Here is a 26,814-nt window from a genome sequence, read left to right as displayed (position 1 = left end):
CGCCGCCGCCCCCAGCGCCGTCGCCGCCGCCGCCGCCTCGGCCGCCGCCAGCCTGAGGGAGCTGGCAGCCGCCAGCCGCAGCGCCCTGCTGGGAAAGGTGGGTGCGGGCCGCGCGGAGCAGGCGGGCGGGCAGAGCGCGGCGGAGGGCTGCGGGGTTGCCGGCGGGGAGCGGGGCGCTGAGTCCCGGCGACGCTTCCAGCCCCGCTGCCCGGCAGGTGCAGGAGCTGCCGGCTGGCGTTGCCCTCCCGGGAGCGTGGGTCTGCGTGTGAGGTGCGCGGTTTGTTGAAGGGGGAAGCGCTGCAGCGAATGCGGTTATGTTTTAAACCCGCAGTCGAACGCCCGATCTCGCTGCTTTTAAAATCAGTGGCGAGGGCTGCGTCCACTCGGGTGGACAGAGGTCGGTTCCTCCCCGTGTTCCGTATGGCAGAACCCCAAGTGATGTAATTCACTGCCGGACCTCTCCGGGAGACTTCAGAACGGCGACGCTCCCGAAGACAGACGGGGAAGTTTATCTTATCTCTAACGTCATACTTACAGCGGGTAGATGGGGTTATCCCTGGTCCCGCGGATTGTGTCTGAGCCGTACCTCGGTGCTCAGGCTTCTGCCTCGGGAAGGTCACTGCGGAGATGCCGTGTGAAGTTGTGTCACTGTCGTGAATGTTTCAGTTAATTCATTTCCTACTTTTATCTCCTGCGGAGAACCAACAGAGCTGTCCTGGGGTCTCAAAGTTTTGCCTGCAGGAAATGATGGCAAATGCCGCACATTGTTCCATAAAAACCAGTTTTGGAGTGAAATGCGCCCAACAAGACTTCTCGCAGGGCAGAGCCTTTATTACTTTGGTGCGGGCTGCCATCGGCTTCAAGTATTTAATAAAGATTTGTCGAGCTTTAAGAGGAAGCGGGGCAGTGGGATGCCACCCTCTGCTTTTTTGCTTGTGATTTTCAGCTCAGCTATGCTCACTGCTTTGTCACGGCACACAGCTGTTGTCACCTGGAGGTTCAGTGTCCCCAAATGGCAGTTTGCATTCGGTGTGCTGTTTGGAACATGATGTCCTCATTGCACTGGTACTGGAAGTAGGGGCTGCATCGAAGACTTGTTGCATCTGCAGGGCTCTTGTTGCAGGGTCCTGTGCCCTGAGCAGTGTTTGTGGGCACCTAGCAGCACAGGCTCTGCTTCTCCTGGCTGTTAATCCCAGTTACCGTGGGATGTTGCTGTGGGGAATGCACATACAAAGAGATGCTTTTGGGGAAAACTTACTTGAGAGTAACTTGAGAATGTGAGTACTCTCAGAGAGGTTGAGGTTTTATTATTTCGCCGTAATCAGGATTGCCTGAAGTCACTTCACTAACCCCTATGCCAGTTGTCATGTAGTAAATGATCACACATCCTGTCTTCTCCTTTTCTGACTTTGATTGAACAGCGCTGTGCTGAGCATCACCACTTCTGTGGTGTGTCTGTGTGGGTTGCTATCCATCTGATTTTGGTAGAACGCTAAGTGGCTCGTGACCTTAGAATCACATTTTGGCTGCTATGGTTAACAACTGCTGCTTCCATTCACTGGGGTGAGTGGATGCTGCTGGGGGGCTGCGGGGCTGTTTGCACAGCTTCTGACTGAGCTCCCAACTGCACCCTGCAAATCAATGCAGCGTGCTTGATCCTTACAAGGTTCATTACAGGGAGAGAAAGTCTGAACTAATCTGCTTTTAAAAAAAGCAGCAGGGGAGAGTAATCCTCCTCGGAGCTGCTGATACAGCTGATTGCTGAGCTTTCCTGGAGGCAGTGCAGCACCTCTCCTCCCCAGACAGCCACTGGAACAAACATGCCTGCACGGGGCTGGAGCAGAACCGTTTCCTATTCAATCCTGTATAGGTCTGAACTGGGTCCACCTTTTCCAATCCTACATGGAGCCGGGACAGCTTATCTCTCTTGGGGAGAGCTATTGTGGTTTCTATCTTTATTTCTGTATTTTTATTTTTTTTTCTAGTTTCAGAAATCAGTGCAGATTTGCTGCCTGAGGCTTGAATGCAAAATATAGTGTTTTGCTAATTAATACCTTTCATTTTAATGTATAACTTGGGACATACCAATGGGGTTCTGGTTAGGAAGGAGGCTGCTCATTGCATTGTGCAGTGGCACAGAGCCAAGGTGCTTCCATCAGGCTCTGGTCTTGCAGAGACCCTCAGAGTGCTGTTTATTACCATCACACTGGGGATGTGTTTCTGTGAGAATTTCAGTTAACCTTAGAAAGCAGAGCAGAGCCAGCTTCCATGTTGTTATCATGCCCGTGTTTTGCTGTGACACATCTTACACTTGGGGGAAGTCTGCTTTGCAGAGTTGTTATTTCCAAAAACCGACGAACATTGTTTGACACTTTGGCAAAACTCAGAGCTTTGTGTTTCTTTCTCTGGGTTCAGATGGTTCTTTCCCAATAGCTTGGCATGGACTGGGTCTCTCCAGAGTGCTGAAATGTGGAATGAGAGGAGCTGGGAATGATCTGCAGCTGAAAGAGTTGTCCAAGGCCAACCTTCAGCAGTACTTAAGAAGTACTGCAGGTGCTCTAAGGCACATGGCACACACCTTAAGCATGAGAGGTCTGGAAGTGGTGTATCCCTGCAACTTTGGGCTTGAAGGATACTTGTGATTGTCCTGATCTGCAGTGACATGTGCCCTTGCTAAGCCTGTCAGCCTTCCAGTGCCTGTCTCAGCCTGTAAAAACAGTTGTTTCTACACTATATCTTTTGGGATGCTCACCTTAAAGATACTATGCAAATGCAGAGTATGGTTATAGATTTATAAAAGGGTCTGAAAGCTGAAAGAGTGCAGCAGAAGGATGAGGGGAAGAAAATCCAGAAGCTGTTAGAGTGGCCACCCCTGGGGATAACACAGGAGGCTGAGAGTGGTTTATAATGGTAGTCGCTTTACACACAAGGTTGTAATTTATTGGCTTCTCTGTTTCCATTACCACTGTAGAACCGCTGGGGGAATTCAGGTTCTGTCAAAGTAAATGGCTCCCTCGGACTGCTGAGGCATTATGGTAAATCTGAGTTCCTTACTGAGCGAGTTTTATTTTTTTTAACAATTGTTGGAGTGTATCACTTCGAATCTTTCAGGAGTTCTCAAGATCAAATAGACAGCTAAATATGTGCAAGTCTATCAATTTCCTCACAAACTGGTTGTCTTCCACTCCAGGTGCAAAGCTTACTGCTTGCTTCATATATAACCTGAGAGCAGTGTTTGTGTAACAAAGCAACAGGCCTTAAAAAGCAGAGCTGTGTCTCCATTTCCCCAGAAGAGACATGGCCAAAGTGGCAGTCACATGAGGTGTGCTCCCGGCAGGTGGGACAGGTGGCAGCGAGGGACAGTGTAAGGGAAATGCAGTGTTAGCACAGTGACAGATACGCTGTGCTCTGCCTTTCATGGGTGCTTCTCCCACCTTGGATATGTGCAGAACTGTTTTGCTGCCTCAGGTGAAAGGCTGCAGTTTGCTAGCCCAGGAGGAAGGTTCTGAATCCTTAGCCTCACAAGTAGAGGGAGCAGTGCTGGTTTGTTACTCAGTGTTTCAGAAATTGCCTAAAAGAGGTATCAAGCCATTGCTTTTTATGAGAGCACTGTCCTGTCCTGCACTGTCTGTTTTTGAGGTTATAGTGGGATCACTGTGGAGTAGAAGCTGTGGAAATTTTTCACTGCAGTATTTTCTTACTGTAGCCCCTTTCTATTATGTGAAGATCTCACTCTGGGTTATACAAAGAGAAGCAGATGAGGTCTTGCATTTATATGCATGTATATCCATTGCAGGCACCAGTGGGCTGAGAGGATGCATTGTCAGGGGCAGAAGAGAATCCTAAACTTGACTTTCTAATGATCAGGTTTCTGTTGGAGTTTCACACTTGTTAGCAATGCACAACATGAAGTAGACATACCTTAATTTTACTTTTTCTCTCAGGTATATCTTTTTCTGGTTTTGTTGGCTAATGGTTGAGCTTTCTCACCAGCTGTCCAAGCAGTACTTCCAAGTATGCGTTCTAGGTATCAAGGTCTCTGATTTTGAGATAGGTTTGTTGTTTTTTTTGTCTTACAGATGATTAAGAAGTGTGTTTTAATGCATGAGATTACCAGGGCCACTAAAGGGTATTGTAAAGAGAGTAACAAAGAGTTTTAAAATACCAGCAGTTAAGACTTTCATCACAGAAGTGAGAGAGCATAGGAGAGGGGACTGCAGAGGAGCTAAACCAAATACATTCAAGGTTCACTGAGCTCTTAGTTTTTCAGCCATACTGCCATTTGCAGGTGTCACCTTGATGCCCATTACACTTTAGAGAAATGCAATGCTTACCTAACACTGGGCATTATTGTTAGCTTCTACTCGCAAGCAAAAAAATCACAGAATCACAGAATTGTAAGGGCTGGAGGGGACCTCTGGATATTGAGTCCAACCCCCCTCCAAAGCAGGCTTCCTATGGCAGGCTGCACAGGTAGGCACTCAGACAGGTCTTGAATATCTCCAGAGGAGAATCCACAAGTCAACCTGTTCCAGTGCCCAAGAGAGAACGTGTGGTAGACTTGATGTGCCCACGGGGTGACAGTGCCAACCTTTAGGGCTTTCCTTCATGTTCCTGGGTGGGCAGCAGTAGCTCAGGCACACATGGGAGTGCCCAGGGACTGTGTTTAGGGCATTGTGCCACCAGCCCTAGTAATGCATGTCAGCATAGCATGCCTTCAGTGCCTCCTCTTGCCATCAAATGTGGATGCTAAGTTTAATCTCTGCACATCATCCCTCTGAGTGTTTCATGGATGGTGAGAGCACATAGAGTGTGACAGTTTCTGGAGTTCAGCAGCTGTTTGCTCAGAGAGAGAATGTACAAACTGATGAGAGTATTACCCTGTGCATATTTGAATTCTGGCAGGTTTTGCCCAGCTCCCCTCAATGCAGTTTGCTTCTTGGGAGGCTGCTGTGTTCCTGAGGCCAAGGGCTGATGGCTGCTCGGGCAGGACACAGGGTCCTGGTGGGTAGGCCCACATAGGTCCCAGCTGCAATGTGTGCTCTCTGATTCGCACATGTGAGCTGCCATACTAACATGTAGTTATTCTGTAGGGGCTGGGAAGATCTTTTCTTAGAGCCTGAAGTTATTTTAGTGTGCTGTCTCAAAACTTCAGGCTAATTATCTGATTGCTGTTTCAAACTGAACAGTGTGCCTGGAGCTTTCCCTACAGTTTCACAACTTTCTTCAGTGTTTCAAGCTATATCTGTTAGGAAGCAATGCTTACACTGCTTAAGTTTCAGATGAACCTCCAATTCCCTTTCGCGCTCCCGTGACCTGCCTGTAATATCTGTGACTATGGGAAGCTACTTCCTTCTTAAGTCAGAAATCATTCTCTTGGAAGCCTCTCCTTAACCTATAAAAGACCGTTAATAACGACTGTTTCATTCTAATATCTCTAAGGATTGTAATTTCTGACTTCTGTATTGAATTTGTTCCGTTTTTGGAGGCTTGGTGACTTCTGCACAGTAAAACTCTCCGGGATGCTCGGCTTTCCAGTAGTCCCCCATCGCATAGAGGCTGAATTCTAGCTAGTATTTTCAGTGCAGTCTTGTTAAAATCTGATATTTTACAACAGGTTTCCCCTGTCTGGGGCAAGCTGTCATGGGAAGAACCCAAGATTAGTCCTAATAGGACATGAGAGCCGGGACGAAGATAAACTGCAGGATTTGAGAAAGCTGCCTGACCTTGGCCTTGCCCCAGCTCCCACAGCAGCTGCATGCCTGCAGCTGGGAGCAGGACAGAGCTGTGCCAGCTGCGGGCTCCTCCTCAGCCCTGCACCGTGCCAGCCTGCTGCCTGGTCCTGAGCTGGAAAATAGCCATCTGGACCATTGTGTGAAAGGGAAAGTAAAGATTTAAAAAAAAAAAACAAGCAAAGGGAAGTGGAAAAAATTAAGAAAATGTCTCACTGGAACATCTCAGAGCTGGGCTTGGAAGCAAAGCCTCTCTGTTTACCACCCCCTGATCCTCTTTCTTCCACTGGTTTAGGTTCCTCTTACTGCCTGAATGTTCTCCTGGCAGCACAGGGCAGCAGGAGATTGCTGCTGTGCTCTCTCTGCTTGGCTCCAGTGCCATGCTCTTCAGCAGCAGTGTTAAACTTGCTGGTTAGCTTTTCTTTGAGGAAAGTACTGCTTCTGTTGACAGAGAACTCATGATGGACCTTTAAAATTGAGGAGCTTTAAAAACGCCCCACAGTGTATAGTTTAATCTAATAGTCCTTGCGTGTAATGTGATCATTTTTATTGATACGTGCACATGGAATGCTTTTCAGCCCAGGGGAAGGACAGAAGGAAGGAATATTGCTTTGGGTATTAAAAAGACATTTTGTTTTTAAAAGTCGAGAGAAAAATGTGAAACATGTGAAATGAAGAGCACTGTCTGCCCAGCCTTTTGAGTGCAGCTCAGATGAGCTCCACAGCATTCACAGCGCATGCTGTCTGTGCACACCCAAACTCCAGCAGTCCACAACTAAGGGCAGCAGCCACTGCCCTTTTCCTCATGCCTGCCGTTAGCTGCTTTTTCTCTTTCTCTTCTCATGCATTGCAGCCTATGTGCAAGTGACACAAGTGCTTGCGCAGCCACATGCTGAAAAATGGCCCAGGATGGGCTGCGCAACATCTGCCCTTGCTGTGCTTCTCTGCTGGGATCATGGGCTCGGTTGGAGTGCCCTGCAGTGCTGGCTTTGGTGAGAAGCAGCTGCAGGAGGCACTGATGAGGCTGCGTGGGACTGTGCGCTTTTGCCACAGCAATAGTGTAATGTTACTCGACACAGAGGTGAGAAGGATATTCTGATTGCTGAGACAACGGGACCATGGTGCAAAGCTTGGTCCTGTTGTCTGGTGTGCCTTATGGATCAGTGTCAGCAGAGTTTGTTCCTCTAATTGGCTGATATCTGGAATATGATTTACCACACAAGTGACACTGGTTTTGTGTATGGTGAATGAGTGTACAGAATTGGTAATTATGAGAAGAGGTTGTTTCTTACCCGATACTTGAAGTGCCTCTCCACTGCTACAGCAACAGGAGGGAGAGCCTGATTATTCAGGCAAGTTAATGTTAATTTTATTCCCAAGATTTTTTTTTTAAATCTGATATTCCAATATGAATTTGCCATTGCTAATTTTAGAATGGTCTGCTTGCAGAAGATAACAAATCCCAGTTTGAGATGAAATAAAAAATATTTTAACAGCAGGTTGACTAGATTGTTATCAAAATGCTAATGATCAGTTCTCCTGCAGCCTCAGTTATTTTCAGAGGGAAGACTACAATGGACACATCATCTGAATAAGATTGATTTTAATATGTATTACTATCTCATTAAGCTGTTAAAGTCTCTCCCCTTCTGGACAGAGGTTCATTATGTGCTGCAGCTGATGCATCATTATCATGGGCTTAGGTACAAGATGGGCAGAGTGTGAGAGAGAGATCTGAAGTTTTGAGTGCGTTGTATGGGTGAAGACACCATGGTCCAGACCACAAAGAGAGGGGAACTGCTGTGCCTGGTGTGTTGTGTCCTGACTGCCTTCTTGTTGGCAGCCAAACGTCAGCCAAATCCAGGCACTATCGTATTTACTTTACTAAATGATATTTGTAGTAAATATTGTTGAACATGCTTGCTTGTGGATTAATTTCAGGCTAATTCAAATCAAAATCTCCTTGGTGAGTTACAGTAAAAAGATACGATTTTATGAATTTACTTTTTAATTTCTAATTTCATTTTGAAACAGCTTCTAACAGACTGCCTGTTTTATTGGCTGCCTTCTTACATGCATACAAGTGCTTTTGTTGCAGTTTGTTTCAGGTTTGCGGTGTTGTCATCCCTGTAAGCAAATCAGTATGTTTTCATTGTAGTTGATAGTAATAATTGATGTGTTTTTAATTATTTTAACCCAGTAAAGTAGAAGGAGGTAGACAACTGACTTCATTTTGCATGTGTTTATCTGTAAATAAGATGCACACAAGCAAAAGTAGATATGTATGTGTGTGTGTACTAAATATATATCCCAGAATTTATAGCTTTTTGACAGAAAAGGATCTTTTCTGCATTCTTGTCTCTCTATGCATGCAGTAGAGTGGGTTGTGCAGTACTGTCACCACGTGATGAACATGGGTGCATCGACAACCTGTTCCTGCACTCCCCAAGTATAGATCTGCACTTGTCATGTGACTGGGCTGCTTTCCTGAGCCACTCCTGTGCCCCATGCTCATGTATACATGGATCCCACTGCTGTTTCGCCTTTTTTTCCAGTGATGGAGCCCCACTTGGATGGGAAAAAGTGAAAATCATAGGCTGAAGCCCCAGCAGCACTGGGGCTGGGCACTGGTTTATCTGCTGTCCCTTGCAGAATTCAGTCAGCAGCTTTCCTCCAAAATCCCTTTATTTTGCATGCTTCTCTTCTAACGCACATAATAGCAAAGCCTTTGGAGAATACAGTCATATGTATGTGTCATAAGATAGAGTAAAATAATAACTGACAACCATGAGATGAATTTTTTTTTTGTTTCTTGTTTTCTTCTGGGTAGGTCACAGTAGAAAACATCTGATTGTTTACATTTCACAGTCATGCAGCAGTGTAAGATCAGAGTCAGTTGTATCTTTTGAATAATGAAAAATGGACACATTCTAAACTGTAGTTTTGAGCTATGTTGTGGAGAGGAAAACTTTATTTTGAGCTAGCTTGTGTTTGACTTGTTCCAACAAACATGGGACTTCCTTTTGTATGCGGTCAGTTTCACTTTTATCAGGGTATATGTTTCCATGTCGGGGCTATCACTATTCCTATTAAAATAATTTAGCACACTTTAAGTAAAGATCTGAGCAGGGTTCAGCATATGTAATAACACTGTGAGGACAGGGAGAGGTCATTTTGTGCTTATTAACAAACAGCAACTCAGCAGCCAGAGCTGAACGGACATCTCCCACTCATCCCAAGCCTTGAAAACCAGGAAATCAGTGGTTACAGGGGAAGGTTCATGCCTTCCTCCCTTTGTCTCACAACAGCTCACTGAAATACAGAGGTGTGGAAAGCCACGGGTCTTTTTCTTTTCAGTTTCTCTGCTTCTAGTGTTTGTTTCATATTAGCTTGCTTGAGCCTCCGTTGCTAAGCATTGTTTTAGCCTTTTCTCTAAGAAGAGCAACATGCAGTTTCAAGAGTGGTTGCATAGATGGTTATGTTAATCTCCAAAATAGAATTACAGAACCACAGAGTCCTCTAGCTTGGAGAAGATCACCAAGTCAAACCATCAACCTGACAGCAGGTCAGAGTAGGTCAGGTTGCCCCATTACTAAACGGGGTCTCTTAATGCCATGTCCACATGCCTGGATCCTTGGCATATATCTGATATGTATAATCACATGTATCTGCATGTATTGTAGCCCACTTTGCAGAGCCTGTCCTTCAGGCAGGTGTTGTCACTGCTGCCTGTGCAGTAGGTGCAGAGCAGGCTGAAGAAGATGGCGGCCCTTACATGTGGGGACTGAAATGGCGCCGGCACTGTTGGTGGTCAGGGACCCTGGGAGTGGGCCGTGCTGGGCGGTGGCTGTGGTGACTGTATGGCATTTAGTCATGCCAAGAGGTCTCATGTCCTGCGAGAGACAAGGGAGGATCATTCTGGATGCTTTGTTTCCTGTGGGAGTAGGTCTTGTGCGATGGCTTCATCTTAAAAGTATGTGGGAAGCATTTACGGAGGATTTGCCCTGGCTATGCTGCTACTTGGAACTGTTGAGTGTAGTCTGTAAGATTTGATGAGTGCCTTCGAAGCTGTTTAGAGCTAGTGTTGCACTCTCAGCAAGCTGGAGACCCCAGAGTTTTCTGGTGGACATATTAGATTCCATGACTGTGATCTTTCTCACCATTACAGTGAAGTGCATTGTGCTGGGGTCCGTCTGTTATGGAGGTAAAACTCTGGACTCACCTTGCTGTGGGCACTCTATACACAGGCTCCCACCCTCAAGTGCCCAGAGATGACAAGGAAAGGGGCATGGTTTTTTTTTGTTATTACTGGGCTGACATTAGAAGAGTTGGAGCCCACCTGCAAAATGAGACGCTGTGGGGAACTTTTGGGTTCCTCAGTTACTCTGATGCTTTCTATGAACATGCACTTCCTTTGCGAGTCAACTCATGACTGAAAAACGAAAGGTTGCAAGCAGTGATGCCAGCTCCCCAAATCAGTGATGCCTTCCCTGTACTGGTGGGATAAACAGAAGCCAAACACACAGCAAAAGATGTGGCCAGCCTGAAACTGTCTCAATGCTGTGGAAACCCTGAATGACTGGTGGCAAGTAGATAAAGGCCAGTGAGTAAAGGTATTTTTTTTTTCTTGTTTGTTTGTTTTTTTTTCTGAAGAGCTTCCTTGGCTCATGAATAGCATTGGAAGGTGCTTCTGTTGGCAACATTTAACTTTTACAAGTTGCATGGCTGCAGACCCAAGAAAGCAGTTGTGTGTTGCCCTTTGTCATGTTCATTGTTCAGTAGCTTTGTCCAATGAACTTTGCATAAACACCATTTTGTTTTTCACAGCTTTTTTTTTAAGTGATTAATGAAGGAAAGTGAGTAATCTGCTACTTGGCAGCATTGCCAGGCATGTGGTGAGAGAGCAAAAGTCTCTCTTTGTAGTGTAGTAGAAAGGATGAATCAATTTCTTTTTTTCTTTTCATTTCCACTTCCTCTTTTCCTCTATCCTCACAGCCCAAAAGGACTGCAGATTTCCAAGATAAGTGTGAAGGAACTGTGATGCCCAAACTGTTCACAGGGACACAGGAGAGCCTTGGGGACCACGTGTTTCCCTGGAGTTCCTGTGGGAGGTGTGAGAAGTCAGTACTACAAGCAGCGATACTGTGGCACCTCTGCAGACCCATTTGGTTGGAGAAGTATAATTCCTAGAGAGGCAAACTTGAAGAATGGGATTTGTCTGGCTTTGTTTCATTGACTCGGTACAAATATTATTCAAAGTGCTGATTCAAGTGCAGAGTAGTCACTCTGTTGCTTTGCTTTGACTCTGCCCCATGTTCCTGATTTTGGCTCTGTGTGCAATGAGCAAGTTGGGCATTTCCCTCTTGTTTATTCCCATTCCTTCCATGCCAGTTTTCCCTTGGCATTGTCCTCCTGCCTGTCTCTGTCCCCTCTGAATGCCAGAAGTGTCTTTGCACAGGGATGTGCTCTTGAGCTCCTTCTCAGCCATCCCACAACCCTCCTGCTCCTCCTATATGTCAGCATCAGGGCAGAGGTACACCAGAGAAATTGGCACAGAAAACAGGACCTAGCAGACACAGCCACAGGCAGAGAAAAGTAAACATTGCAAACCACATGTATTTGTGTTTTGAAAGGTTACAGTAGCTTGAGAGGAACGGTGCTGTTGATTCCTTAGTTGTCTTGATACAGTGAGGATGCTCTAAGGAAGATTTCATTTTCATGTTGGAGTGTTTCTTTGGGTATACTACTTCCAAATTGAATACAGAAATTGAATACAGAGTCATTCTCACGTCTTTATTTCATTGCAGCTTTGCTAGAGGAGCTCTTCTGATTTGTGGAAAGGCTTAGAGTGGAAAAATTGTTCAACATCCAAAGTATAGTCTCATACTTAATGGCTTGTTTTAATTTCCCAGTAGAGATACTCTGTTTCTGAGCAGTGATAGTAGAATCTTGACCTTAAGTTACAGTTTCATTCTTTAATAAATATAGTTATCTTACTTAATATCTCTAAACACTACAGAATGCTTTATAGAAAATAGTATCAGTGTTGCTTTTTGGGATGAGAAACTAAAGCACAGAGAGGCCTGCTAGCATTAGGGTGGAGATTGCATGACCTTAGGCTCCAGGCACTGCTGCTGTGACCCTCGATGTCCTCAAGTTCTTGTCGTCATTCATGTGTTTGGAAGAGGCATAACAGGCATTTCACAACAGGTCTTGCTCTGATGATTTTCACCTATTCCACTGTGTACTACAGCTCCATTTGGCCTACATCCAAATTTAGTTTCTTCAGTTATTGAAATTGTTCCCTTCTTCAGCTTCCTAATACTAAAATGCTGTAAAATTAACTGGAAGGCAACTATTATGTTCCCTATTTCTTTCTTTTGTCTTCACATACTGGATGTTTTTTGTTTGCACGTGTTTATTTTTCCTTTGCTTATTTTCTCTTTTATTGCATCTATGAAGCTTTTGTTCTCCATTTTTATGTCACTTGACATATCAGAGAAGCCAAGTAAAACCTTTCTCATTGCTGCTTCAAGTTGAAAACTACTTTTTATGCTGAACAATAATTGTATTACAAGGGAGCCTGATGTGCCCTCAGTGCCATTACAGTATGTTGAATAAAAGGTAATTTAATGGAAACAGTGGAGTATTTGAAAGTTCACTCTATGCAAATTGGATTTTTGCCTTCTATTATTTACATTACACCTTATTCATATTTAAGGCCACGGGGATTATCATCTGCCTTAATGGCTTTATTTAATAAAGACTTTAGGATCTAGCACAGGCTTCAGTCTGTTATCAGGATTTCAATTAACTAGCTTTGCCTTCGGTTGCTCCATAAATCCTATAAATACATCTAAATAATTAATTTGCTTTCACTGGATGGTAGTGGCTACTCTGAAATATAGCTGCTATATACATAGCTGTTAAATGACACAACTGTGCTCCTAACTCATTTTATTATTTTGTCAAAGCATCACAACTACAATGTTCTGCTGTTAAGGTGAATAGCTAGACCATGATCAGCATCCCATGGTAAAAGACCTCATAGAAGAACCTGAGTTGTGGCTGAGGACCTTTGGAATTAGTTTACAAGTGCACCTTGAATTCTGGGAGGAGAGAATGGAGACAGGTGGGTACCACAGATGAATGTACCCCCTAATGGGGTGCCTTGGGTTGTGACTGAATATGATGTAAACCAGAGGCTGGATGAGGGTGATTGCAGGGTGGAGGAGTGATCATTAACGCAGGGAACTGTGGGCTGCATTATGGCCAGGTGGCACAGGCAACCCTGGAGCTCACCCATTTGCAGGGGGCTGTGCCCCCTGCTTGGCGTCTCTGTCCACATGCAGTGAGACTCTGCAGATTTAACTAGTCAGTGGTTGCCCTGAAAGAAGCAGAACAGAATAGAACTTGGCAGCTGTGCAGAAGTGCTGTTGATCCGAGATCTCTTCCAAGTAGCTCTGGCTGACTCACGTCCTGAAGACCTTTGCAGTCAGATTTAAAACTGCTGCAATATTTAAAGCTTTGAAAATATTTTTCACCTATCAGTGTGTGATTAACTGAGCGTATGAACTCGAACGGAAACATAATATTTATTAAACGCAGTTTACTTTAGTCATTTTGGCATTTGATAGGCAAAGATTATGCATTTTTCCCAGGAGCTACGTTAATAATTTCAGCATGATAACTTTAATTTTAAAAAGCACTTTTCTTGGTTTAGGGAGGGTTGTTCGTGCCTGTGTACAAGTAGAGCTTTAATTAAAATTTTTTCTCTCCATTATTTCAGAAGTTTAAAATGCACTTTCTGCCCTGTGAGACAAAAAGATGAGTTAAATTTACAGTGCTAAAAGGGTTAATGTGTGAAAATGAAAACATTCAAGGCTGCCTTAGTGACAGCTTCATTGTGTTGGCAAAAGAAAAAGATGAAACACAGCCACAATTTACTTTCCTTGCTATATAATGATTTGTTTTATATTATTGTGAGAATTCATTCTATATCCAGAGAAGATGGAAAGCATTGAAATGGTGATACTGCCTCTGTTGAGTACACAGTTTGGTTCTCCTCAGTGGTAATGGGAGGACGGTTGGACTAGATGATCTTGCAGGTCATTTCCAACCTTGTGATTCTATGATTCTATGAGTTTTGAATGTGCTGATTGGTGTCTTTTGAAAAGCTTCCAATAGAGGATGCTGCTCTTCACTTTTAGATTTCTTCCTGGTCCTTATGGAAGTCCTGAAAGAGAGGATACCAGGTTTTGTGAGGAAGGTCTAAGCAGCTGAAATGCAGTCCCTGCCCTTTGGTGCTTATTGTAGCAGATAAAATATGGGGGAGTTCTCCATGAGGTTGTCCAGCATGGGAACCAGAACCAGTGTTCTTAGATACGCCTGCCAGGGGAAAATAGGTCATGTTTAGCAAGTTCACAAAATATTGATCATTTGGTACAGGTTGTTCATCCATGCTAGCAGATGTTATTACCAGCGTTAGCGAACCAATGAGTAAATGACTGGATGAGAGTTTGCTTTATTTCCCATAGACTCCTGCAAGTTTTCCTGAAAATATTTTCCTACAAATCTGAAAAATCTTTCCTCTAACAGATGTTATTGTTTATAGGACAGTTACAGTAAAAACAGAACTTGGGTGTATGTCAGTACTTGCCTGGAGTAAACTCCACCCATACAGTTCACAGTCCTTCAGAAAAGCCAGAAGGGACACCAACATTGTGTCTCTCATCTAAACCTGTGTTTAAGAATGCTGTAATTATTTCTTGGGAGGTGTTCATTTATGTCTGCCAGTCCTGTTAAAATCCTCACAGAAAGTCAGGAGCAAACAAAACAATATTCTGCTGCTTTCTTGGGTTTCCTATGGTAGTGCTTTTGATGGGTTTGTCACCTTTCCCTCTGACAGGGATAGCATTTGACTCCCAGAAGTTCTGAGCTGGACCTGTAGCCCTTAAGTATTATGTGTGTAAGTAGTGAAGGTCATCTGCTAGCTACCTGATGGCAAAGTGGCTCCTGCAACAAGGAGAGCAAAGAAGAAAGAGTGCAAATGCTGTAATGCAAAACTTATATTTTTCTTAGAAGATTGATTGCAAGCGCTCAGTCTGTAAAGAAAGAAATGTTGCTCTCACTTGAACTCAAACTTAATTATTGTTTCTGCAGATGGAAAACTAATGTTCATGACAGAGTTCAGTGCTAGAGGAGCACTGCCTCAGAATGAAACTTTGGTTTTCTTATTTTATTTCAGTATAAGACATTGTTATTTTACCCTTACAAAATAACCAACGTTCCTGATAGGAAATTGTTGGTCTGTTAAGATAAACAAAGTCATCTGTAGCTAATGTGAATGGTCTTTTGCTTCTTCTGTACAACGCACGCAAATCTCTTTCTTGGCTCTTCCGTCAGTCTGGTTCTCTCATCTGTGCCCATGGAAAGGCCCTGGCTTAATTCCTTCTGAATCATATTCTGTTTGTCTCATTTCCTATTGCAGTGATTAAAGCTGAGGTGGGCATACACAGGCTGTAACTTCTATGCATAGGCTTGCTAAGCTGAAGTATGTGTTATTAAAATTTCTACTATCTGTTTAACGCACTAAAACCTGCTAGGTGGGTTGAGAATAAATGATAACGTTACCACATTCAGTACTTGTTACTGTGCATTTATGGGAAAGATCAGGTTGTGTCTAGGGGACCTGGACTCCTGGGTGTACTGAGAAATGCATACACTTGGTAGATGGAAAGAGGCAAAAGGGTCCTTAATAGATGCCTGGAAAGAAGTGGTGGAAATGAACTAGAAAAGCAGCTGATGTCCCTCCAGTGCTGTGTAGTTGAATATGGGTGTTGATAAGAAGAGTATGTCCCCATACATTGCTGGTAGATGACAGAATCAGAGAGTGGCTGAGAAGGAAAGGAACCTCAGGGTTCATCTGGTCCCACTGCTGCTCGAGCAGCGCAGCCCTGAGCAGGGTGCCCAGGACCATGTCCAGAGATACTGAACAGTTTATTAGTGCAGCATGGACTGTGCCTGATCCTGGCAGTGGAGATAATGGCTTTAGAAGTAAGCGGTCGTTTAGGAATTACACCGCTCTGTTAAAATTCAAAGGTTGTTACTCAGGTAGTTTCTTGATTGGGTGCGTTTTTTATGTTCAGATGTGTGCTATTGGTGGCTGAAAGCAGAGCTAGGAAGTGCAACCATCACTCCCATCATTTATCTGTGAGAATCTGTCTTTTCTTCAGACTTGGGAAATTGTCACCTGTCCTGAAAATTTATACCTTGTCTTTCCTTGGGGCTACTGTGAGTTTATCTGAAGTATTTATAGCTATTATAGTTATTTGACAAACAGGTTCAGCCAAATAAGAGACCTCAGTAGAGCAGATTAATAGCAGAGTCCTTTATTTAACTTGGCAAGGCTCATCACAAACCATCAAAGAAAGCGGTCACTTTGTCAGTAGTATTGAGTGGATGGATATGATAAACAAAGAGGTCACAAAGTTTACCTCAGAAACAGAAATGCGCAGGGCTTGCCAAACAGCTTTATACTCAAATATAGGTGTTCAGCATATTCAAAGCATATGAGGTTCGTAGCTGTTGTTCCCATAGGTATTCATGAGTTTCTGCAAAATGCAAGCAGGAAACAGATCTTGAAGGAACCCAGAAGTGACACACAGCTCATCTGTTTTGCTGAACTGTTTCCCTAAATTAAATCCACTGCTTCCAAAGTGAAGTTGATAATAGGATGTTGGAAACAGTCTTCCAGCAGTGATTGGGAAAACAGCTGCCAGCAGCCCATTGCAAATACAGGTATTCTGGCGATAACTCTCTGTTCCCAAGTGTGGTGCTCACTTAAGGTCTAATCTCAGCAGAAGCTTTAAATGCATACTTGTGTTAATCTTCGTTAAAGCATTTTTGCCTGTGGTTAACTATAGCAGCATGTTCTCAATTAAGCGTGTGTCTGAGATGTCCTCTGCAGAAATGAACGGCTGACTTGAGGTTAGAGAGAATTTGCACAGCTTCTGGGCTCTGTTCTAGCTAGACCTGTCCGCATCTGTTTAAAAGGAGGCAGCGGGTGCTGCGATGGCTTCTGTCCTCATGTCAGGAATTAAGAACATGGTTGAAGACGTTCACTTCTGTAATGCGTAGGAGAGCAGGTGAAGGAGCTGGAATGAAGCAGAACTGTAGAATGTAATGCCAGTGTTACTGCTCTCTGTCAGCTGTTGCAGGGAGGATGAGCATTACAAGTGTCACTGATGTCTTTAATTATATATGGCCTACTTACTAAAATATTCATAAGAAAGGGATGCATCATGTGCAAGTTTTTGTTGGAAGGAATAAAGGTTATTCTTAAATATCAACATGGTGATTCCCCCAGCAGGTTCTTCATCTGGCAAAACGATTGCTGCATTTACCACACAAAAAAATTCAGAGCTGTCTGTCATTGATGTGCCTCCTTTTCTCTGGTAAGTCATTCCACAGCAACAACTGTCGTAGCTGTGTCTTAAAGAAGTAAGTGCTGCAAGTGTGAAAAAAATCCTGGCTTCTGATGAGCAGCTGGGGAGCAGAGGCACTGATTTATAGGAAAACATAAGTGTTGCAGAATACAAAAGGTAGTGTACTCTTCATTTTTTGGTTTGATGAGTCCTGAGAGCCTTGCATGACTGGGAAGTCCCATAAAGCATATGGTTAGCAAATTGGATGAATCCTAGTCTGAAGTTAAGGTAAAAATAGAGGAACTGGTTTTAGTGCTGTGTTTTTTACCGCCTGCGCTTACGTTACAATTGTGCTAGAAATAGGAACACTAAACTTACAGCTGGCAACAGGTGGAGGGTGATGAACGGAGGGATTGTTCTGGATATGCTGGGGAAAGGCAAGATGAAAGCAGAGTGACTTGGAGGCTCTGCTGTTTTAATAACGTAGCTTCCTTAGGTGCAGCCCAGCAGTACCCCTGAGAGCAGTCATTATTCATTTCTGTGCGCTGGAGGATGTTGGTGGCTTAGTGTGCATCCTGGTCCTGGCCCTGAGCCGTGGTGCTGTCACAACAGGGCGATGGAAGGGAGAAAACGTGGCGTTATCTCAATGAACCATGCATCTGCACCATCATCCTACTCTCCTTCTCTCTGGATAATGCATGAATTTTGTTTCTTGCCTCCTGGGCAAGCAGAACAACCTCTCCAACTTCTCAGTCAGCAGTCTTTGGGAAACACTAGCATTTGCTTGAGCACTGCTGCCATATTCCTTGCCTGTTTCCAGGCTGTCCACGAATGGCCGTGAGGCCAGCTGAGCAATGGATAAGCAGCAGTGCTTTCTCCTCCTCCTTTTGCCCAGCCTTGGTGCTAACAGCCAGGTGCCCTCACACGCAGGCACATTTAGCTGCGGTCATACTTGGCCTCCTCACAATATGAGCCAGGCCATGGCTGTTTTTAGGAAAAGGTCCTGAACTTATGTCTGGCTTTAACCAGATGACTTAGGAATCCGCTTGTGGGATGTTTTCACCCAGTGTGTAATAACGCTCCCTGGCAGCTGCTGATGGCCTGCCAGTGCAGGTACACTGGGTGGCCTCATGGGCTGCTCCTTCCTCAGGAGTGGCACTGACACCACAGCCTGGCAGAACCTGGTCATTCTGGTGCCTCTGCTGATTTACACATCCCTTTCCCGGCTCTTGAAGGTTGGGTAAGGCACTAGAGTGCTCCTGACCTTCAGTCCTCAAAGCGTGGACCTCACAGATACCATTTATTTAAACAGTCCTTTTGCTGTTTCTGTCCCCAGAGTTCTTTTCTGCTTCAACTCCAAGGGAATGGCATGCAGTTTCACAGAGAATGGGCTAGGGGATGACCATGTGGTCGTCACCTTCAGCCTCCTCTTGTGGGAGAAAACATCCAAAATAATGACTGTTCTGGATATGTCCAGGAGCCATGTGCCTCCCTGTACCCTGGTTCAGTAGAGGCTGCAAGTGGCTCACCAGCAGTTGTTTATCAAGAAGCCAGATGCTGGCAAGCCCCTATTTTGAAACCACTGCGGAGCTGGCATTTTTTGAGAAGCCGCCTCCTGTGAATTTGAAGCATGTAAGCATGCAAATTGCTGCTTTCTTATGCTCTTGCAGGCCATAGAGTTGCATTTGTGTTCAGATTGCCCAGCCAGCCCCTCCACCCCATTGAGGTGGGTCTTGCTGGCATGTGGAGCTCCAGAAGTTGCCTCAGGACGATAGCTGTCTTGAATGGAGATTGAGCCACTCTGTCCAGGCTGCACATGGGGTTGCAGCTCTTAAAAAGCTGTGTGCAGTGATGGATCATAAAGGGCTCTTAGCAGACACTTGAGGACTTTTTTTCTAGGTAAGGACTACAAGAAATAATTTCCAGTAATCACAGAATCACAGAATTGTAGGGGTTGGAAGGGACCTCCAGAGATCATCGAGTCCAACCCCCCTGCCAAAGCAGGTTCCCTACACCAGGTTGCACAGGTAGGCATTCAGGCAGGACAAGGTCTGGAGTTGATGGTAGGGGAGACTGTTAGGTCTACAGTTTGTCCTTTATCACAGCAGTGCTCCAGATGCCTGATAATGAAGAAGTCAATGCAGGTGACTGTTGTTTTACTAGGAAAACATGCAAGAATACTGGTGGCTCATCCCAGATATTCCTTTGCTTACTCTGTGTAGCAAAGTTTGGGTCTGTGACCATAGCTATGCTTCATAGGGTGGTTTGGGATGAGTTTTGGAGGCAAAAAGACTGATCCTTTTATGTGCTGGTCCTGTGATGTGTATGTAACATTTCATATTGGTAAGTAGATCACTTTTATGAAAATGAAGCTTTAAGGGAAAAAGAAAGTCTCTCTCTTCATAGCTCCAGAACCTACAGTGCTTTGGTTTTCATTATTATTTATAAGCAGGCTTCCTTATCGGTAAGAAATCCTGGTTTATGTCTTGGTTTTACACTTGGCGATGCACTGCTCTGTCAGGGGTCTGTAGGATATGTGTGTTGAAAAAAATGAAATGGTGTGTATTGATCTTTAATGCAGAAGCATCACGAGGTGTATTTAGATGTACCAACCTAGGGCAAAACACTAAAAGGAAGGAAGAAAAAATTACTCTGAGCAGAAAAATTTTTATTCTCGATTGTTTTATAGCAATATGTAGTAAAACAAGTACGTGTAATTTACCTCTTCTTGTTGACTGCCTTTGCAGAACTGTATCTGAATCATTTCCTGTTAGTGAATAAAACCAAGAGGTTTTCAGGGTTGTTTAGTCTGGGCAACTGGGAGTTGGTGCAGCTAACGTGTTCCAGGAGGTTAACCACTGTGATCTCTCTTGTCTGAGTCGTTTCCCTTTTTCACAGGGTGTGCAGCCCCTATGGTTGCCTTTCAGGTAGCGAGCGATCAGCTGTCTCCCGTGTATGGTGAAAGAGCTCAGTCTGTGGCCACGTGAAATCTCAACGACATGCAGCGCCTGTCTGCTGTGGCCTGGATGAAGATAAAGGAGGGCGACTCTTCCACAGCAGCAATTTCCTTTTCCCAGAATAACAACATTCATATTTTATGTGCAATAGTTTTTGAAAACCTCATTTTGTATTCACGGAAAATCACGTTAATAGGCAAGGTATTTATCTGTAATTCACATCTTTAACGAGGGAAACAGTGGTTCCTCCAAGGCATTCTAATGGAAATTTCTATTTCCCGATAGAATCCCCAGAACATTAGGAGGAATTTGAGGTGATGCTGACAGAGGGGAGCAATGAATGAGGACACTCCTGACGAGCACGGTGCCGCCCCTCAGGAAAGCTGGGCACAGGCCATGGGGCTTTGTGCTGCACTGCCATCTGAAGCAGGCGATTACACGGTTCGCAGTTAGCTCCTGGTGTCAAGATGCTCCGGTCGCAGAGTTTTTCCAACGTAGCTGTTTCTGTGGCACTAAGTCACTAATCACGCCTGGGATGCCTGCAGGCAATTGCTGCTGGCAATGCTTTCTTCAGTATTTAACCTGTGTGTTTTTGAACAGCGGTCTTTCTTGTTCTTCTCTTATTAACTTCATTTTGGAGCTTATCATTGATTTTTTTTTTTCATCCTGTTCTTTTTTTCTTTTAATAGCATCTGATATGTGTTGGTAATTAATTATTTAGTGGGCACGGTACAACATAAAAGGGAATATTTTACAAACGATTATATTTTTCTCCTTTTTATGGCTTTTTGCCCCGTGCTCCTGTGATCTCCCAGAAGTTGATCTCATGGATGATGAAAGCAACGCTAATGGGCTCCCGCTCATACATGGTTATAGGTGTGCTGCATTTCAGTCCCTGTGTGGAGGATAAATTCCTTAATGGAGATTTGGAGGATTTTTCACACGTAGCACAAGCATGCTAATGGATGGCTATAGCCAATTCCATACTTGGGTTTCAAATTTATTTTCATGAAAGCTTTGGGCTTAATTCAGTTGAGAATGTGCTCTTAATTCAGTAAAAGAACAACAGAGGTTATGGTGAGTACTGGAAGTCTGATGGCCATTGTATTAATTTTTAGAAAAGAAATGCATTCTTATTTGTCATACTATTTACTTAACAAGAGGGCTGCAAGCTGTGGAAACCCATTGTAATTGAGTCTGTACAAACAATTTCTGTACACATTTCTGTTTGACTTACATCAACAGTAGTCAGCATTTAGAAGCATACTGAAAGGCTACAAAAAGGCAATATTTTTGTGATGGGGAGTTTGTTAGGTTCATAGTTGACCCTGGATCTAGAGAACTGAGTGAAGGTAAAAGTCAGCAGACTTTTTTATATGTATATTTAAAATCCTATACCAAACCTTGCTAGCGTGAGGGTCTAAAAGGAACACTAACTGAATTATTTTGTTTCTGAACACACACATCTTGACAGAGTTAGTTTTTAAAAAGAGAGTCTTGCCCTTCCTTTATGTGGTTATAAGTTAAGAGTGCTCAAGGTAGTTAGACGAAAGTTAAACAAAATACTGTAAGGCTGATTTGTTTGTGGTGTTTACAGTCAGTTAGCTTCTAGAGTAAACTTTACCCTTTAAAGGCAGAGATGTTTTTGCACTCTAATAATATGTGGTTTTTAACGATTGCTCTTTTATAAAGTTCTGCACATGCCGGTAGGTTCCACATGTCCACGGAAGAAGGCCCAGGTAGCTGTGTGGTTAAGGAGTTGTTCCTCAGTGAGCGATCCTGGGTGGGTAAGAGGTGAGCTGGTGCCCCAGATGTGCACATGAGGGTCACAATTAGCTCCTTGTCTTTACTTCCCTCCATTTAAGAGTGTGAGCTTCAAAAAAAGGCAGAATTTGATGCAGGATGGTAGAACGCTGTCCAAGCGGAAGAGGGAGTAAGAAGAGACCTGTGGGACCAGGGACCCTAAAGTCACCCAATGCATTTGTCTTCGGTCATTTCCCTTCTGCTTTTGTTTGGCTTGGGAGGAAGAAAAGCTCAACAGTCTGACATCTACATATCCTACCTGAAAGGTTTCTATAATACTACTTCTTTTCTCCAGAGGAAAATTTAGGATGACAGCAATGGAGATGCATCCTCATTAGATGTTGTGTTGCTTTCTGTACTACTTTTCCTTAAGTTGGGTTTGGCTGGTTTGGGCTCTCTCAGGAAAGACCAACTGGAGTGTTTTAGCCGTATCAACTACGTTTCTGGGAAATGCTTAAAACTTCTCCAGTTGGATGAGTAAATGCATCCAGCAGTGGTTCTCCAGAGCCCTCACACTGTGTGTCTTCTGCTCACTGCACTGCTACCTCTGCTCACCTGTTTTCTCTGCATCTGTACATATATTGTCACTGCCAATTTTTGGTGTAACTTACACCATAAACACCTGAAAGCCACGACCTGATTTTACCTGCAAGGTCCCGTGTGAGTAGGATATGGTGTAAAGAAATATTACTAGTAATAATGACCAGATGTAGTGCAGTAGTAAAGTCGAGCAGCTTTCCAGCTGTGTCAAGGCAGTGAGCTTCACCTTATCTCAGTTCCTCTGTCTGTGAAGTTGTTTTACTTTCTTCTCACAAGGAGACTCAGTGAAGATTCCTTTCAGTGTGGAACTTTCAGCCTAGAGCTTCTCTATGGTTTTGCTGCTCATGCAACGAACTGCTGAGAGGTGAAGTATAGGAACACTGGAAGAAAGGCCATACGACTCGAAATAAGCTTTTTCTGCAGTAGTGTTAATTTTGTTGTTGGTTTTTTTTTTTTAATCTTTGTACATTTGCCTTTCAGAAATATGGCAGATGTGATATTCTTGCTTATGTAGTTACTTCTTTCCAGAGATCTGCCACAGGGTTTTTTTAGTGAGGACTTCACATTGTCACCTCCGCTGCCACCTCTGCTGTCTTAGGGCTGCACTAGGCTCCCTGGGAGCAGCTATGAATTCAGGTGCAAAGTGAGATATGTAGCTGGCAGGAGGCAGCATTTGCGGTCCCAAGGGACAAGGCCTGCCTGATATGTTTGCAGAGCACAGCACACTTCAGCAGCCTGAATTCTGCAGCAAATTGATGACGCTTTGGTTAAGGCTAATGGGATTGTTACTGCATGAACGCAGCAGCGTGTGCTGCAGGCACAGGGGGTTAAGGAATGAGGTGCTTTACAAGGATGCATCAACGGGATTACGCTGACAAACAGAAAATAGGAAAGAGGACTTTTCAAATGCTAATTCATAGGTCTATAAGGTGAGGTTTTATTCTTGCAGTTGTGACATACGTTCTACAAAGGTTGCAAGACATGGAGCTGTTCTTAATGGTACCAAATCCTACCCTTGTTTTTTGATAACTAATTCCCTTCTTTTTCTCTGATACTCTGAAACAGCTTTTCATTTCTGCTACCTTTGGATCTGGGAACTGATGAAGCTTGAAGCAGAGCTTGAAAGGCGAACAACACTGATATTTTGCTGTTACTGTGAGCTGTCTCCACTGCAGTTAGTGAGGAGTTCACCATGACTTGTGAAAAACAAGGATGGGAGAAAGGGAGCTGGAAAGTGGTGAAACTCTATAAACATAGCAGTGTTTTTTCCACCAAAAATCTAGTATTTAAATTTACTAAAGTAATTGGCACAGTGACAGGCAACTGCTGGGATATTACCTTCAGCGTTTCATGTGCATTCCACAAGCTTGTTCAGCCTGTTTGCAGGGCACAGCACCTGATGTTTCCAATTTAGTGATGGAACACTACCCCTTGGAGGCTTGTGCACGTTATCTTACTCAAGGTAAATCCTCTTGTCGTCCGCCTGTAGGAGCACATAATGTATCTAAATCTCAAGGAGGCTGATGTGCTTCCAATAGCCATGCAGGGGAGCCATGTACCACAAAGACTGGTAGGAGCTGTGATTATCCTGAACACAAGCAGAATTGTGTTCCAGTAGCCATGCAGGCTACTAGAATGGGATTGAGAATTTGAGGTGTCTGTGTATATGTTGCTGGCTCCTGCTGTGGCCCAATATTCTCCATCTTTTAGCATGCTTCAGTAGCTTCTCAAGCTTCTGTAAGCCAGGTCAGCGGCAAGGTCCTTTTAATACATCAGAAGGAACTAGAAGGTAATTCTTGCTGCTGAATAAGGTGCAACTTTACATAGAATCATAAAGTTGTTAGGTTGGACAAAATCACAAAGATCATCTAGTCCAACCATCAGCCCATCACCACCATGCCCACTAACCACGTCCCTCAGTGCTACCCCAACCCTCTTCTTGAAGACCTCTAGGAATGATGCGTCCTGCTACTTCTCTGGGTAGCCTCTTCCAGTGCCTTACCACTCCTGAGAATAATTTTTTCCTTTTGCAGCTATCAGTGATTTTCCATGGTGTTCCCTTGGTTTGGCTATAGTCTTGCATGGACAATTCAGTCCCATACTTACTGCAGAGATCTGCCGTTGACTCTTCTTTTGCTGTTCTTGGCCTGAAATGGAAAACGAGACTGGTGTCACCGGGCCTAAGTTGATATGCATTTTTGTAGCTGTAACAATGAAAAACCATGTCATTTTATTTCAATAGACATTCTAAACACGAAGGTATATTGGCAGGGAGATGTGTCTGACCAGACTTTTTGCTGATCAGGGTTAATGAAGCCATGGTTTTAATTCCAGGTCAAGGGTGGGTGAATTTTTTTTCATGTTGTCAGTGGAGATTTGTAGCTACCATGCTGCCATATGTGAAAAGAGCTCTCCACTGCTGGCAGATTGTTTCTTTTTTTCTTTTTTTTCTTTTTTTGCCATCTGGCCTGCTGCTGCTGTGGACCTGAAGCTTTGCAAGGGTTTAATTTGGTGTACATTGGAGTGCCCTCAGTTTCAAACTGTATTTTTGAAACTTGAAAGAGTAAGATAATTAGAAAAGTACACTCAGACCCCTTCAGTGGTTGCTTATTTAGAGTGTGATGGTTGAGGGGATGCTGTGTCAGCAGGAGCAAACACAGACACGGTGTTATCTCAGTCCTGGAAACTTGCATTGCTGGGTTTTGTGCACCACAGACTGAGTTAAATTGTAGAAGTTTACTCATAGAACCAGATGGGGAAAAAAAACTGGTAATGTTACATGTCTGTGGAAAGTCATTTGAGGGCTAGATGGAATTGTCCTATGGTCTTGCATGCTGCAGGAAGTATGGAAAAATGAAGTAAAGAAAACGAAATCTGATACAAATTCTGTGTTTTTAATACAGAAGACATTTTTAGTGCAAGGTGAAGTAAAATATTTGTCTTTTCAAGGGTAAAGTAAACCTTTTGCATTCTTACAGAGAGCATAATGTTATGCCTACACCACGTACATGCAGATGCATGTGCTATGATGCTCATCACATGCACCTGAGGAGCAGTGTGAATGCTTCTATTCAGAAGTGGATGCATTTTCCCTCAGCTGTTTTGTTTTCTCTGGAAGCTACAGTTGGGCTCAGTAGCACGATGTGGTTATCAGTATCACAGCGCTCCCAGTACAAGAAATTGGCCTTGTGGTGTGCTTTAAATAGGGCTTCATTCAAGTCAGAGGCAAGCTGTTTGTCTGTGTTTGCTTCTGGTGAGAACGCTTAGGATGTCACATGTTTTTGTTTTTAGATAAATCAAAGCAAATAAAAGGAAGAATTATGTAAACAATTTATATCTCTTTCTGTTCCCAGTCGGTATTACAAAGACTACTGTGGTTTGAGAATAAAGCCAAATGGAAAGCAAACGTACAATCAGCGCTAGTTGAACTTATTTATCTTTTCCAAGTAGAGCAGCAGAGTAACAGAAGGAGTGCTTATCGTGACATCTGTGATACGTTCAAAGTTCATTGAAATGCTTTTTCTTTTGATAGATTGAAGAAAAAAACAACAATGCAGAGGCAAAATGAACTTCATCTTCACCACCACTCTTGTAGGCTGGCTGTTACAGTTTATGCTTCTACTGGGAATAGAAGGCAGTGAGGAGCTGGCACAGCTGCCTGGAGAAGCTGTGGTGCCCCATCCCTGGAGTTGCTCGAGGCCAGGTTGGATGGGGCCCTGGGCAGCCTGAGCTGGTGGGGGGCAGCCCTGCCCATCTAATGGATTAGAGCTCAGTGATCTTTAAGGTCCCTTCCAAACTAATCCATTCTGTGATTCTCTGAAATAGCTTGGTCTACTTTAGACTCTTGGAAAAGCCTCACCTTTTGGTACACAGTCTTTATTTCTTGATCCTTGATATTTCAAGGGCCCTTGTCTCACCACGAAGACTGGTAGGAGCTGTGATTATCCTGAACACAAGCAGAATTGTGTTCCAGCTGTCAGTGCAGGGCAGTGTGAACCTGCAGTCCTGTAGGTTTAGATGTTGTCACTGAGGTTAATGAAATGGCACAGCTCAGTGCTTGTGTTAAACAAAACTGTCTTGAGAGATTCACCAGCTCTGCTGATGTGGGAGCGCGTGTCTTGGGGGCCTGTGTGAAGTCAGACAGCGAGCAGCTTTGGGGAAGTGCAATTGCCAGCCCTGGTGCTGCTCTGCACATCTTCTGAGTGGGGTAGCAACGTGTTCCACATCTGTGTGCTGCAGGAGTGTTGGCAGTGCCGGTGGAAATAAGGGTAAGGACTCCAGTCCCACGATACAGTGCAATAACATGACAGACATTGTGTTGTACAGAGCAGAAGTAGTGTTCTAAGAGTGCATTAC

The 26,814-nt window shown here is 44.1% G+C and overlaps 1 protein-coding gene across 1 annotated transcript in view; it reads left to right on the top strand.

Moving 5' to 3' along the window:
- Position 1: 1 nt before the first annotated feature.
- SH3RF3 (SH3 domain containing ring finger 3) overlaps positions 2-26,814 on the top strand; it is a gene marked incomplete at its 5' end in the record, with an annotated part of 235,066 nt that continues 208,253 nt past the window's right edge. Inside the window, one exon of the mRNA XM_042866782.1 lies at positions 2-97. Coding sequence (XP_042722716.1) covers positions 2-97 — 96 coding nt within the window. The remainder of the gene's footprint in view (positions 98-26,814) is intronic.

The sequence above is a fragment of the Lagopus leucura genome, unplaced genomic scaffold (genome assembly GCF_019238085.1).
Source record: "Lagopus leucura isolate 7727_CA_CO unplaced genomic scaffold, USGS_WTPT01 Super-Scaffold_100001, whole genome shotgun sequence".
Lineage (NCBI taxonomy): Eukaryota > Metazoa > Chordata > Aves > Galliformes > Phasianidae > Lagopus > Lagopus leucura.
This window is presented reverse-complemented; position numbering and strand designations above follow the sequence as displayed.